The sequence below is a fragment of the Haliotis cracherodii genome, unplaced genomic scaffold, assembly GCF_022045235.1.
Source record: "Haliotis cracherodii isolate W230 unplaced genomic scaffold, xgHalCrac1.p SCAF_1, whole genome shotgun sequence".
Lineage (NCBI taxonomy): Eukaryota > Metazoa > Mollusca > Gastropoda > Lepetellida > Haliotidae > Haliotis > Haliotis cracherodii.
In genome coordinates this window covers 80503610-80516879 of record NW_027266264.1, presented here as the reverse complement: position 1 = coordinate 80516879, position 13270 = coordinate 80503610, and the positions used below count along the sequence as shown (strand labels likewise).

The 13270-nt window shown below is 42.9% G+C and overlaps 1 protein-coding gene across 1 annotated transcript; it reads left to right on the top strand.

Moving 5' to 3' along the window:
* Positions 1-3148: 3148 nt before the first annotated feature.
* LOC139469447 (uncharacterized) lies at positions 3149-11183 on the top strand. Its single transcript, XM_071251619.1, has 3 exons — positions 3149-3180; positions 9239-9475; positions 10921-11183. Exons 2-3 carry the CDS (start codon positions 9269-9271, stop codon positions 11032-11034), a joined length of 321 nt encoding a protein of 106 aa, XP_071107720.1. The 5' UTR covers positions 3149-3180; positions 9239-9268; the 3' UTR covers positions 11035-11183.
* The last annotated feature ends 2087 nt before the right edge of the window (positions 11184-13270 follow it).

Sequence of the window (13270 nt, the reverse complement as noted above, 5' to 3'; positions counted from 1 at the left end):
AGGATGACGGTAGCTAGAACTGAAGTGATGACGGTAAGGGCTGAAGTGATGACGGTAACGGGAGCTGAAGTGATGATGGTAGGGGCCGAAGTGATGACGGTAACTGGAGCTGAAAGGATGACGGTAAGGGCTGAAGTGATGACGGTAACGGGAGCTGAAGTGATGATGGTAGGGGCCGAAGTGATGACTGTAGCTGGAGCTGAAAGGATGACGACAGAGGGAGCTGACGGATTGACGACAGATGGAGCTGACGGTAGTAGGACTGAAGGGGTCACAAGCGGGGGCAGGATAAAGGGGAGAGGGTCCAGAGACCACATTCCACGAAACGATCTCAGTGCTACGGCTATCGTAAAGCTATTCGAAAGCCTGGGAGTTCCGGTCATCGTGACGCTAAGATCGCTTCATTCAACACTGAAACTACATGTATATTGTTGGTGTGACAATCGTTTACTTGTGAAGCGAGCGTGTCCCAACATATCCCTGGCTGCGTGTCTCCAACGCTGCACTCCTGTCATCGACCCTCCTGAAAAAATACAACTGATTTCTTCTAAATCCTTCTGTCAATAATTCTACGATGTATAAAATGAAAAGAAACTGGTTTTAATGTCATTTAAAATGTCATTAGCAGATGCTTGAGGGATTCGTTTCATGTCATATGACATTTATATTTTTTCTCAAAAGGTTGTGTAAATTTCCCTGTTCATTTGACTTTTCTGCAGTCTTTGAATCTGTTGGCGTAGAACCAAGTCTGCGTGGAACCACACATTCACTCTGTGAACGCATTTGGCAAACAACTGATTTCAAAGAAAACTGTAGAAGGTGTCTACCCAAGGTATAAACTGACGCCAGAGCATTTGAGAACTAGGGAATACTGTAAGGGACATTCTCGCGATCTCGCCTTTTTGGAAACGAGCTAAATATGCCCAAAACCTGAGAATGCGAGATCGCGAGAACGCGAGATTTGACCATCTCGTTTCCAAAAGTCGAGATCGCGGGATTGCGAGATCGCGAGAATGTCCCGTACAGTATTCCATAGAGAACGGTTTTATTTTCTTCATTTTCTTGAGGGCTTTCAGACACCGGCCGAATGTCGACAGCTGTACAAAGATTTCTCTCTATCTCGAAGTGTCTGCAGTCATACATCCTCAATTGTCCAGTTTATGGATATAGCGCCATTCTCGAGTGATAAATACCTGAACCGTCAGCATAGGTTCGTTTTGAGCCGGACCTCAAGAACAACGGCCAGTGGGTTAAGGCACAAACAATCAGCCAGCTCACACGTTGTAACCACCCAATCCCCATTTTAGTCCGCTCTTTCAAGCATTGAATACAGGTGTCTACTCTGCTTGTTTTCAGTGATGGAAACAGAGAGATTATTTCACATATATGGAAAATTCATTGTGAATATGCAGAAACAATTATGATAAAAGCAACACGTGTCTAAATACATAAATCACATTTTATTTGTTGGTAACAGAACTCACAACTTCTGTTTAATTTGGAAATCAATTTATTAAACATGTGTCTTTCCGGTTGGGGATATCTCTGATTACAAGATCGCAACATTTCAAAATGTCGTTTCGTGAAAAAAGCAAACCCCTTCGCGCTAGCGTTTTGTTTACTTATTGTTCATTAATTAATACATGTATGTATAAATAACATGATCCGTGTCACTCGGGGGTTTGATGTGTGTTGCGCTCATTTCTACAAGGGGATTATTCGAGCGTTAATAGAGATAATATTTTTGCACTGCAAGCTGGCATGGAGTCTCTTCAGCGTCCTTAAGAATAACAATATCGTTGATTCCGCAAGGACACTGTCATATCCACCATACCTTTGACGTGTTAGGATTTGTAACGTATTTCGTCCCGGCTTTAACCAGTGTTGACAATGATTCATGATCACCTGGTACTTCCATGTCACTTCTGTAACCATCCCTGTAGGGAAGCAACTATTGCGTTTTAGGAGGGGTTACTGAAAAGAAATTACATATGTCTCGCATTGTAGGGAAAATATAATGTTCCCTTTTCAGACAGGCGTCCAACTAAAACAGTTCGTTATATTTTTCATTTAACAAAATATATAACTGATCACCTGTTTATGTTGTAATAAAAATCATGATCTCAAACCAAACTTCCATCCCTCCCTGAAAATCAATGGTTGCTCCCTACTACAAATTCTGTATTAAGTATTAATAATTAATAATATGTAGATGGAATTCTCTCTGGAAGAGAGGCCTTCAGCAACCCATACTTGTCGTACGAGGCGACAAACGTGGTCGGATGGTCAGGGTCACTGACTTGTCGATGCATGTCACCGTACCCTAATTGCGTGGAGGGGCGGTCGGGTAGCCAAGTGGTTAAAGCGTTCGTTCGTCACGCCGAAGACCCGGGTTCGATTCCCGCCATGGGTACAATGTGTGAAGCCAATTTCTGATGTCCCCCGCCGTGATATTGCTGGAATATTGCTAAAAGCGGCGAAAGACCATTCTCACTCACTCACTAATTGCGTGGATCGATGCTCATGATGTCAATCACTGGCTTGTTTGGTTTACACTCGATTATTTCAGACCGCCGTCATATAGCTGGAATGTTGTGAAGTACAGCGTTAAATAACAAACAAACATGATGGAATTCTCCATGGAAGAGAGGCGTGTGGGCAGACACCCGAATGGGTCACTGTGGGATGTACGAATATTTTACGGGTGCTTCAACAAATCGGACCATGGATGAAATTCACAGTAACGATTGCAGTCCGTGTCTTTCCTTATTTACAAAATCTCAGTGCATGTAAGAAACCGACTGCCATCTTCAGGAAATATCAGTAAACAATACGTGCACGATCTTACAAGAAGCTTAGCTTGCCTGTCAATGGACGAGTTTAATCTGAGTGTTCAGACAAGGCTGTGAATACATCAATATCAATCAAAATGTCAACACTTTTGCCCAGGTCTAAACGCACCAACCCTGCTATGTGATCAACAGGTGCTTGTAAATAATCGCTTTCTAAGTGACAGCCGTACAGAAAACAAATACGGAAAGTAAGACAATGTTGGCTTGGCTTCAGCGATTGTTAGATAACTGCTATGTCAACACAGCCATGTAAATATATTTGTCCACATAGACTGTGTGCACTGTCAACCACGGTCTAAACAGGGTGACTTTCGTGACGTGCTGTCTGGTAAGTAGAGAGTCAGTCTTACAAATGAATATACTACAGCTACACAAAAGAAGTTAAAGAACACCCATTTTTTCATATTACTATAGTTGACCCGTCATGCCATTGCGATATGAAAGAACCGTGTGTTTTTAATCTTCTTTTGAGTAGTATATAAACATTCAAAGGAGCATTGTAGATAGTGAGTGAGGTAAATATAGTCACATCGGCAGTGTTTCAGCCATATCGATACGAACCGGGGATAGGTACATCCTTTGCACGAATTGCACATTATATGCCGCGTTGTAATCACATGGGGTAAATGAGTCCGGATCCACTGTACCCTTAAAGGGGGGTTCAGCTCCAGCGTATGCTTCCAGTGCCAACCCTCGACCTAGACATTGTCAGCGGTGACACGTGTGAAACATGCGAAAGCATTTCAGGACTGTCAATGACCCGAAGCTCTGTCCCCAAGTGAGGGATGGGGTGAGGGAGGGAGGTGCTTTAAGCCGTATTTTGTTTTGTCACGAAGTGAAAGATTCAATGGGGAGGGAAGACCAAAGTGGTGCATGATTACCACTTGGTGTATCACACGAGTACGGACATAGTGACCAAGGGTCCATGTTGGGGCTGATCTGGGATTCGAACCCCACGATCAACGGAAGTCATAGGAACAAATGGTTTTCTTACTGAGAAGTATTTGGTGCGTGATTTTGTCAGTAACTTTCCCAATTCCCTTATGTATATACAGCGTGGCTATGCAATTTCCTTCTTTATTTACAGTGTTGCTATGTAATTCCCTTCTTTATATACAGTGTTGCTATGCATTTCCCTTATTTATATACAGTGTTGGTATGCAATTCCCTTATTTAAATAGTGTTGCTTTGCAATTCCCTTGTTTAAATAATGTTGCTTTGCAATTCTCTGATTCAAATAGTGTTGCTATGCAATTCCCTTATTGAAATAGTGTTGCTCTTACTTAGGTATGTGAATCGGATACGGGTATGAAGAACGGTCAGAGCAACATGCGGGTACATGCAGGTGACGACATAATAACACATACAGAGACCTGGCTATTGATCACTCTTCAATCCTATCTAAATGAGCAATAAATCTAGTGTTTCTAGGCTAGAGAATAGTACAGGGGAATACTCCAGTGACGTGTGATATAAGACGTAAAGCGGATTTACTACTTACAACATGAGTGCGATTTACAACTATTCATGGATTGAGGGTTAGTTACACCAGGATACGTAACAGGGTGTAGTGTGAGGTGATAGCAGCACAATGGGTTTGATCGTTAATGGACGCAAGTAAATCTGGTTGTATAGCGAGCTGGCTTTAAAAGGAGTTAAATAATAGTAACATCGAAAAATGTATGGAATGTAAATATGTTTTTATATAATATCCGTGCCAGGCGTTATCGCAGTGCATTTTTTGGCGAGTTCTCATCTTAACTGACCATGACGTCATTTACAAGACGTGCACAGTTACATTCAACGCCATTTAAAACACGCGTACAGGTACATATAACGTCATTTACAACACGTACACAGGGACATGTAACGTCATTTACAACACGTGCACAGTTACATTCAACGCCATTTAAAACACGCGTACAGGTACATATAACGTCATTTACAACACGTACACAGTTACATTCAACGCCATTTAAAACACGTGTACATGTACAGGTAACGGCATTTAAAACACGTGCACAGGGACATGTAACGTCATTTACAAGGGGTGCACAGGTACAGGTAACGTCTTTTACAACAGGTGCACAGGTACATGCAACGTCAATTTCAACACGTGTACGGGTAACGTCATTTAAAACGTGCAAAGGTACAGGTAGCGTCAATATAACACGTGCACAGGTACATGCAACGTCATTTTCAACACGTGTACAGATACAGGTAACGTCATTTAAAACACGTGTACAGGTACATGTAACGTCATTTAAAACACGTGTACAGGTACATGTAACGTCATTTACAACACGTACACAGGTAGGTAACGTATTTTACGTGTGCACAGGTACATGCAACGTCATTTTCAACACGTGTACAGGTAACGTCATTTAAAACACGTGTACAGGTATATGTAACGTCATTTACAGTACGTGGACAGGTACATGTAACGTCATTTACAACACGTGCAAAGGTACAGGTAACGTCTTTTACATGTGCACAGGTACATGCAACGTCATTTTCAACACGTGTACAGGTAACGTCATTTACAACACGTGCATAGGTACATGCAACGTCATTTTCAACACGTGTACAGGTACGGGTAACGTCTTTTACAACACGTGCACAGGTACATGCAACGTCATTTTCAAAACGTGTACAGGTACGGGTAACGTCATTTAAAACATGTGTACATGTAACGTCATTTACAACACGTGTACAACATTTAAATATTTGTCCTGTAATCAGACAGTTTTTATACTGCAGCAGTATTTATTACTATACTATAGCTATAGGTTAACTTCAGAACTTAGCCAGTGAAATCCGGTAGAGCGAAGCCCACTGGGCCAATAGAGCACAACACGACACCACAACCATTTGAACACAGTGGTAGCCAGCGGAAGGACATGTACAGATAATCATGACAAGTGCTTGGTGCTAAGAGCGCCAGGGGTAGCCGGTTAATGAAGCCTGAAATTGTAGCTGTGACTCAGTACAGTGACCGAACATGTCACAAATACATGTCCGCCGATTGTGCGGTGCTCTATACAAAGCATGGGTTAACTGGCTGTTACTACACGCCGTGAAGAATATGCACAACAATCGCCCTTTGTATACAGGAGCGCTGAGATAACGCTGCAAAAGCATTGACTTTCCGTTAGACGATTGTGTGATAAGTTTACCTGACACGCGATTTAATGTTGTAGTTCAAATCATTGTGCACCACACGTTTCCTTCCTGTTTTGAAGGCGGCATTTGACATTCAACATAATATCGAAATGTAATTTGGGTTTAATTTGTTTGTTTGTTATTTAACGCCGCACTCAGCAATTTTACAGCTATATGACGGCGATCTGTAAATAATCGCGTCTGGACCAGACAGTCCAGTGGTTGACGTCATGAGCATCGATCCACGCCATTGGGATTGATGACAGGCATCAACCAAGTCAGCGAACCTGACCAACCGATCCTGTTAGTCGCTTACGACTAGCATGGTCGCCTTTTAGGGCAAGCATGGGTTGCTGAAGACCTATTCTCCCCCGATCTTCACTGGCCTATTTGGGTTTAGCGTCGCTGTAAGCAGTATTACTACATGTCAGATCAGTAAGCGGGACAATGTCGGACGCAGGCCGCAGACGTTTTCCTTTCTGGTAAACACTCGGCCATGGGTGTAGCGAAACCAAGGTTCTTAAGAAGGTCTAGTCTTTGAATCGACCAACGGATCCTGACAGCCAAGAGACATTCAGCGTACCTCGGTGGTATCCGGAATACCACTTAACATGGCTCGGACATCCGGCGTACGTCGATTTATACCTATTTGACCTCAATAATGTCGTCACTAGTTCTGACACGGGGGTTATCATCGGGTATTGTTAAACGGGTAGACCTCCCTACATTGGGTGTGCATCCATGCAGTGACACCCTTATTCATGAGTGTAACAATCAGCAATCAGTAGGTCGGTCCCGCCAGGGTCATCGCTCAGTACATGGTCGCCTTAACGCACGGAGTCATCTCAATTTCCAATCTCAGGGTGTGTTCAATAGCATGGCTTCATGCCAGCTTTCAATACATGCATTCAATACTACGGGGGCGTCTCAACATGTGTATGGGGTTATTGTCGTCTCGGATGTCACGTGACAGGTCCAGTGGGTGAGTGAGTGGACGCAGTTCACGATGTATGTTTAACATCTACAAATGTATGAATACACAATGCCATTTAGAAAGTGGTCAAATGTAACTAATGTTATATTTGGGATAACACTTTCTTAGTAAAGTACAGATTCTAGTACTTTTTTGGGTCGAGTCTCGTCCGGGATTCGAACCCACACCTGCCAGGGTGAGGCAGCTAATCGCCAGCACACAAAGTCAGCGATCTAACTTTCTTACTAAGAAAGTGTTATCCCAAATATAACATTAGTTACATTTGACCTCTTTCTAAATGGCATTGTGTATTCATAGCTTTCGGCCATGGGAGCCGTGCCAATTTACACTTGTCAGGGGGGTACTCAAAGTACGTGATCTAGACTACCAGTTGTCGGACTTTCATTTTTTGTGGAAGTCTCGGTGGCTGAGTGGGTTAGATCGCTGACTTTGTGTGCTGGCGATTAGGTGCCTCACCCTGGCAGGTGTGGGTTCGAATCCCGGACGGAAAAGTACTAGAATCTGTACTTTATTAAGAAAGTGTTATCCCAAATATAACATTAGTTACATCTACAAATGTAGACTGATAATCCATTCCTACTACAGGCAGCTATTACAAAATAAACACCTGTGGCCAATTACCTGGATATCGATCCTCGCCGTCGACGTACAATTAGACACTACTCCAGCCAGACAATCCCTATCTTACATAATGGACATTGTGTGTCTTTTTAGCAGCCGAATCACTGTTTGTTTTCTGAAACGAGTAAAACTTCCTATACGCAGCCGGACCAATCGCTAAGCAACACCCGAGAGCAAACAAACCCCATGTAATCCACTATTAGCCAAGCTTATTCCTTCTATTGAGCACTCCTGTTAATTTGGAATAAATGGATAATTATCTATTGACATGGCCCCTGGTCCATGCATTCCTATTGTAACAGTATATAGATGAACACTAAGATGGCGGGTTAGTATAATCCAATCCGATCACATGCCGAGTTTACATGTTAATGGGTTCTCACAAAGAAAAGTGTTTTATTCGACTTTGGTGTTACTAATCCTTTTGGGGGATTATGGCTCCATAGAAATTCTTCCTGTAACACCCTCCCCGCGTTGTCCACAATAGTGGGATTACCGTGGAAGCACTGCCAGAACCGACAGTGTTTGGTGGGTAGATACCGCTTCACTTCGAGTTGAGCAGTCGGGTATTTAAGTGCTCGTGAAGTGTTGACATAGCTGTTATGGTAACTAGTTTGTACAAGAAAGGTAGGTTAGAAGAGATGTAACATATGTTCGTTTGTTTATGTTTATGAAATTCAGTCATAGTATGTCTTGTTTTCGAGCTGTGCTGTGTGTATGCTTGTTTTGATATCTCCGTTGTCAGCCGTCGGGGTCGATGTTGTTCGAAATGTGCCTCTGTTCACCCAGCAGTGAATGGGTACCCGGTAGGATGATATGGCAATGTGGTTGTTAACCTTCTAGCGACTAACAGTCAGCTTGGGTTGTGTACTCCCCGGGGAGCTGAGAATGATTGTTGACTGCACATTCAGTGACTGGGGTAATAATAGCACTTTGAGCATGCCCATGTGTGGTGTGGACATTGCGCAAAATAAATGGATTATTATTATCAGTGTTGTTATGTTACACCTGGGTTGTGGTTTACTGCTGTGAAATTGTTCAAATGTGAAATATGCTACACGTGAATTACATCCTTCACCCTAATTGCTATTTTGTTTTCTTAAAATTGTCATACTTTACTCAAACCTAACACCCAAGATACTCGCGACTTGAGATATCAGTCACTGATCCATGTTGGTCGATTACAACTAGGCGACTAAGCTTGTCGTAAGAGGCGACTAAAGGGATCGGGTGGTAAGGATCGCTGACTTGGTTGAAGCATGTCATTGATCCCAATGGCGTGGATCGATCCTCAAGATGTCAATCACCGGATTGTCTGGTCCAGACTCGATTATTTACAGACCGCCGTCATATAGCTGGAATATTGCAGTGTGCAGCGTAAAACCAACCAACTAACGATTACAACAATTAATGCTATGCAGTACTCAGATCCTAGACCTGTAAGTTTGGGAGATGTAACGTTGCCATAGATACGTACATTTAATGTCATTACATGATACAGAAAACGTCGTTAAGAACTCTTGGACTTGTCTTTACAATGTCAATCACCAGTCGCTGCTTTGCTGTTAGTAACATGTCATTAGAGTACATGTCAATGTTTTCATTTCAGCGGTATAAGGGAAATAACTCTAGTGTAAGGATGACGTCCGAGTCTTCAGTCAATCCCCCCAGCAGTAAGCTCCCCTGGGGCACAATCCTCAAGCCGAAGTACGGCCTAGGCCACCAGAAGCTGAGCGAGGAAGAGATCGAGGCTGTGGTGGCGAGGTTGAACCAAGTCTCGGAGTCAAAGGAACCGACTTTCAACAGACCGAACAAAAATATGAGTCAAGATGAAATAAATGAAATGGTGAGTAAGAGCTCTTAAACTTGTACCAAAAGTTTGGTTTTAGTGACTGATCATTTATTAAAGGGGGGAGCGGTGGATTAACGGGGAGGGATCGAGAAACGTCGCCAAACTGTAACCACTATGTGTTTGTGTTTGTGTAGGGGGTGTGGGGGTGTGGGGGTGTTTAGGGGCAATGTGGTGGGCATGGTCAAATTTCAGTTGTCTTTTTTTCAAATGTTAGTTATTATAAATTTGAACATTATTTAGGGATTGGTTATTATCCCCCGTCCCAACGAAGTTGGCGGGGGATATAGAAATTGGTTCCGTCCGTGTGTGTGTGTGTGTGTGTGTGTGTGTGTGTGTGTGTGCATGTGTGTGTGCATGTGTGCGTCCCGAAATCGTTTCCGGAGCATAACTCAGAAACCGTTAAATATTTCTCTACGAAACTTTGCATGTCTATCACACTCATGCTGAGCTGGTGCCTTTTGCTATTAAGGAATTTTATGAATTTTTATTTTTTACGTTTCCATGGCAACAAGTTGGACTTAGGTTCTATAAGGGTGTTGTTCGTTTCCGGAGCGTAACTCGAAAACTGTTACATACTTTCTTACAAAACTTTGCATGTCTACTAGGCACATACTGAACTGGTGCCTTTTGCTATTTAGGAATTTTATAATTTTTTATTTTTTACGTTTCCATTGCAACAAGTTGGACTTAGGTTCTATAGGGTAGAGTTTGTTTCCGGAGCATAACTCAAAACCCTTTCAATACTTTCCAACAAAAACTTTGCATGTTTACCAGACACATACTGGACTGGTGCCTCTTGCTATTTAGGAATTTTAGAAATTTTTATTTTTCAAGTTGCAACAAGTTGGACTTAGGTTCTACAGGGGTGGTATTCGTTTCCGGAAAAGATGTTGCATAAAATAGGGGGTGGTCGGTGAAATATGATAGTTCTGAGACCAATCACACATCCTCCCCCCACCCCATCCACCCCCTAATACACATAATACATGAGGGGTGGTGGGGTAGTCTAGTGGTTAAAGGGTTTGCTCGCCACGCCAAAGACCAGGTACTCTCACTCATCCCCCATAATATATGACCAGTCCCTCAATGTAAGAAGAGACAAAACTTGCCTGTGGGTGAAATTGACATTACATGGGATACAAGTTCATGCATTTTTATTTTATTGTTGTGTTCAGATCTACACGATGCAACATTCTTTACCTTTATTTCTTAAACTGTTGAACATCGAGAAGCAAATTTTATGTGCATTGCATTGTTCTGTTAATACTTACAAAATGCATTAGTATTTCTTCTGGCAACTATAGGTGTTAAACATAGATCTATCGATTGGTGTTTATTATTCTTTCAAAACACTAAATATTAACACAACATCCCCATACGAATACTGAAGTAGCCCCAAAGTGTATTATATCAACCGACTAGCATTTCTCCTGTTTCAGCTTGAAAGATTAACCAAAGCTCAGGATATTCCCGACAGTGACCGACGTGTTGTCAAGTCTATCTACAAAGACATGGGTGTGGTCGCATCGTATGCATGGAAGGGCTTCAACTAGCAGAGACATGGATTGGATGCAATACATTCTGGGGAACACACGCCACCTGTGAATGATGTACAACGCACGTTTTCTGAATGGTGTCAGTCATTTCTGAGATGTCTTGTCATGTATTATAAATGAACATTAATTTACTTTCATGTGTGAGTCACTTCACCACCATAAATAAACTACCTACACAATCAGTGTTTTTCTTATGTTGTAAAGGGTGTTATCAGAGTATAGGTCGTACATGATTTACAAACTGGTGCAATGACCATGTGGGGAGCCAGTGCTCTATCACAGAGGGACTTGCTTGTTTGTTGTTTAAGGCCCCACTCAGCAATATTCCAGCTTTATGACGACGGTCTGTAAATAATCAAGTCTGGACCAGACATCATCAGCATTGATCTACGCATTTGGGATTAATGACATGCATCAGTCAAGTCAGAGAGCCTGACCACCCGATCTGGTAGTCGCATGGGTGCTGGAAACCTATTCTGTTTCGTAGGAGACCATATGGATTTGGTGACTTTGTTTATAGGATATATATATGACACAAGAGGATATATATATATGACACAAGTTTCTCTGCCCAAAGGTAGATTATCGCTAATGACAAAAAACAAAACCTGATGTTATGGAGCGAGGATGTGTCATGAGAAACCTTTACAGACCTACTGGGACATTATTTAATGTTCATGGAGATTTCCACCATTAGTATCTTAACCTAGGAAAACGTACTGCTTTATGGATAACAACTTCTGGTCAATTGCATATAGAGACGTTTTGAAGTAGATTCTCACTGCTATCAAGCGTGCACCCTTATCCAGCTTGATAAGGGTGTAAGAAACTTTGCTATAAGCTATAAACCAGAAGTTGCTGTCCATAAAGTTAGCCTTTTCCTACTTACTAACTTCTAGAATGGCAGTCAAACAGTTCTCTCAACATGTGGTGATCATTATGTAACAGACTGGAAGAGGGTTTGAGGTGTGAACATCCAAGCTATTTTTGAAGGTTATTATGAGTGAAATAGCAACAGATGAACAAAACCTTAATGGTTATATACTTCGACATTTGGATAAGGGTTATTCAAGTTAAGGTGTCATGACGGGACACTTCGAGTCCCAGAATCCCACAGCGAGACAAGTGTGGGTACAGGGGTTCTGCCCTGCAATCTCCACGGGGAGACAGAGAGGGTCACTGTTAACCCATTCCGCCCCACAGTCCAAGCATACACACTTGGGACTCCTCCTGCCCCAGAGGCCTGGCAGACATGCAGATCTGCCCAGCACACTGACACCTGAATCCACGGAGGTTCTGTGTCTCTGGTCAGAAGAACAGGTCATGCAGTATGAGGTTAGGGGAAATTGGGTCTAAGGTCGCGTCCAAGATTATTGCACTTATATAGTGACGTGCATGCACGTTTATGTGTTTGTGTGGCTGCTTGTACTAGTCTGGACTGATGCCGATTTATAGTGCTAGCCCACTGAGATACCATGCCGCAGTTTAACATGAATACCCCACTCAGACACAGTATACTGACTCCGAGCCGTCCAGTCCTTGTTTTAGCCCCTTAATGCCTAGCGCCAGACAGGGTAACAAGTACCATCTTTAAACGTCTTTTGGTATGACGCGGCTGGGGATCAAACCCCGGACCTTCTGCTCTCCGGGCGGACGCTCTACCACTAGACCACGGAGGCGGTCAGGGCAAGTATGAAACATATTCACTATAAAGAAGGAAACAACACAGCATATATATAAGTAAGAAAGTATTTAATCCTTCAAGGCGGACGCCCAGGCCTCCGATGAGGGTTCAGCAGGCATGATCCAGCCATCCGGGATACGACTCCCAGCAGGGATGTTGGGTGGTACCAGATGGAGGTCCCACTCATGTCTGCAACACAACAAGCCCAGTTGTACCACAAACCAACGTTACATTCATTCTTCGCCTCTGACAGTAGTATCATGACGAAACATAACAGTTTTACAAACTGACAAGTAAGTGAGTAAGTGAGTGAGTTGGGTTTAACGTCGCTTTTAACAGTACTCGAGTTATATCATGGCCTGTCAGCTTAATGTGGGAGGAAAGCCCGAAGTGATGCAGGTCTCAGACGTTTACCACTTCGGTGAAACCCACGGGTATGGTGCTGACAAACCTAGAAACATGATCAGGACGAACCGGGATTGGAACCCACAATCATTGGTATCTGGCGTGCTCAAGGAATGCAACTCTGCACAGCGAATCGCAGCGCCT

Coding starts and splice junctions, on each gene's coding strand:
- LOC139469447 (XM_071251619.1), top strand. CDS start 9,269: ATGACGTCCGAGTCTTCAGTCAATCCCCCCAGCAGTAAGCTCCCCTGG. Junction 9,476..10,920: donor AAGATGAAATAAATGAAATG/GTGAGTAAGAGC, acceptor CTCCTGTTTCAG/CTTGAAAGATTAACCAAAGC.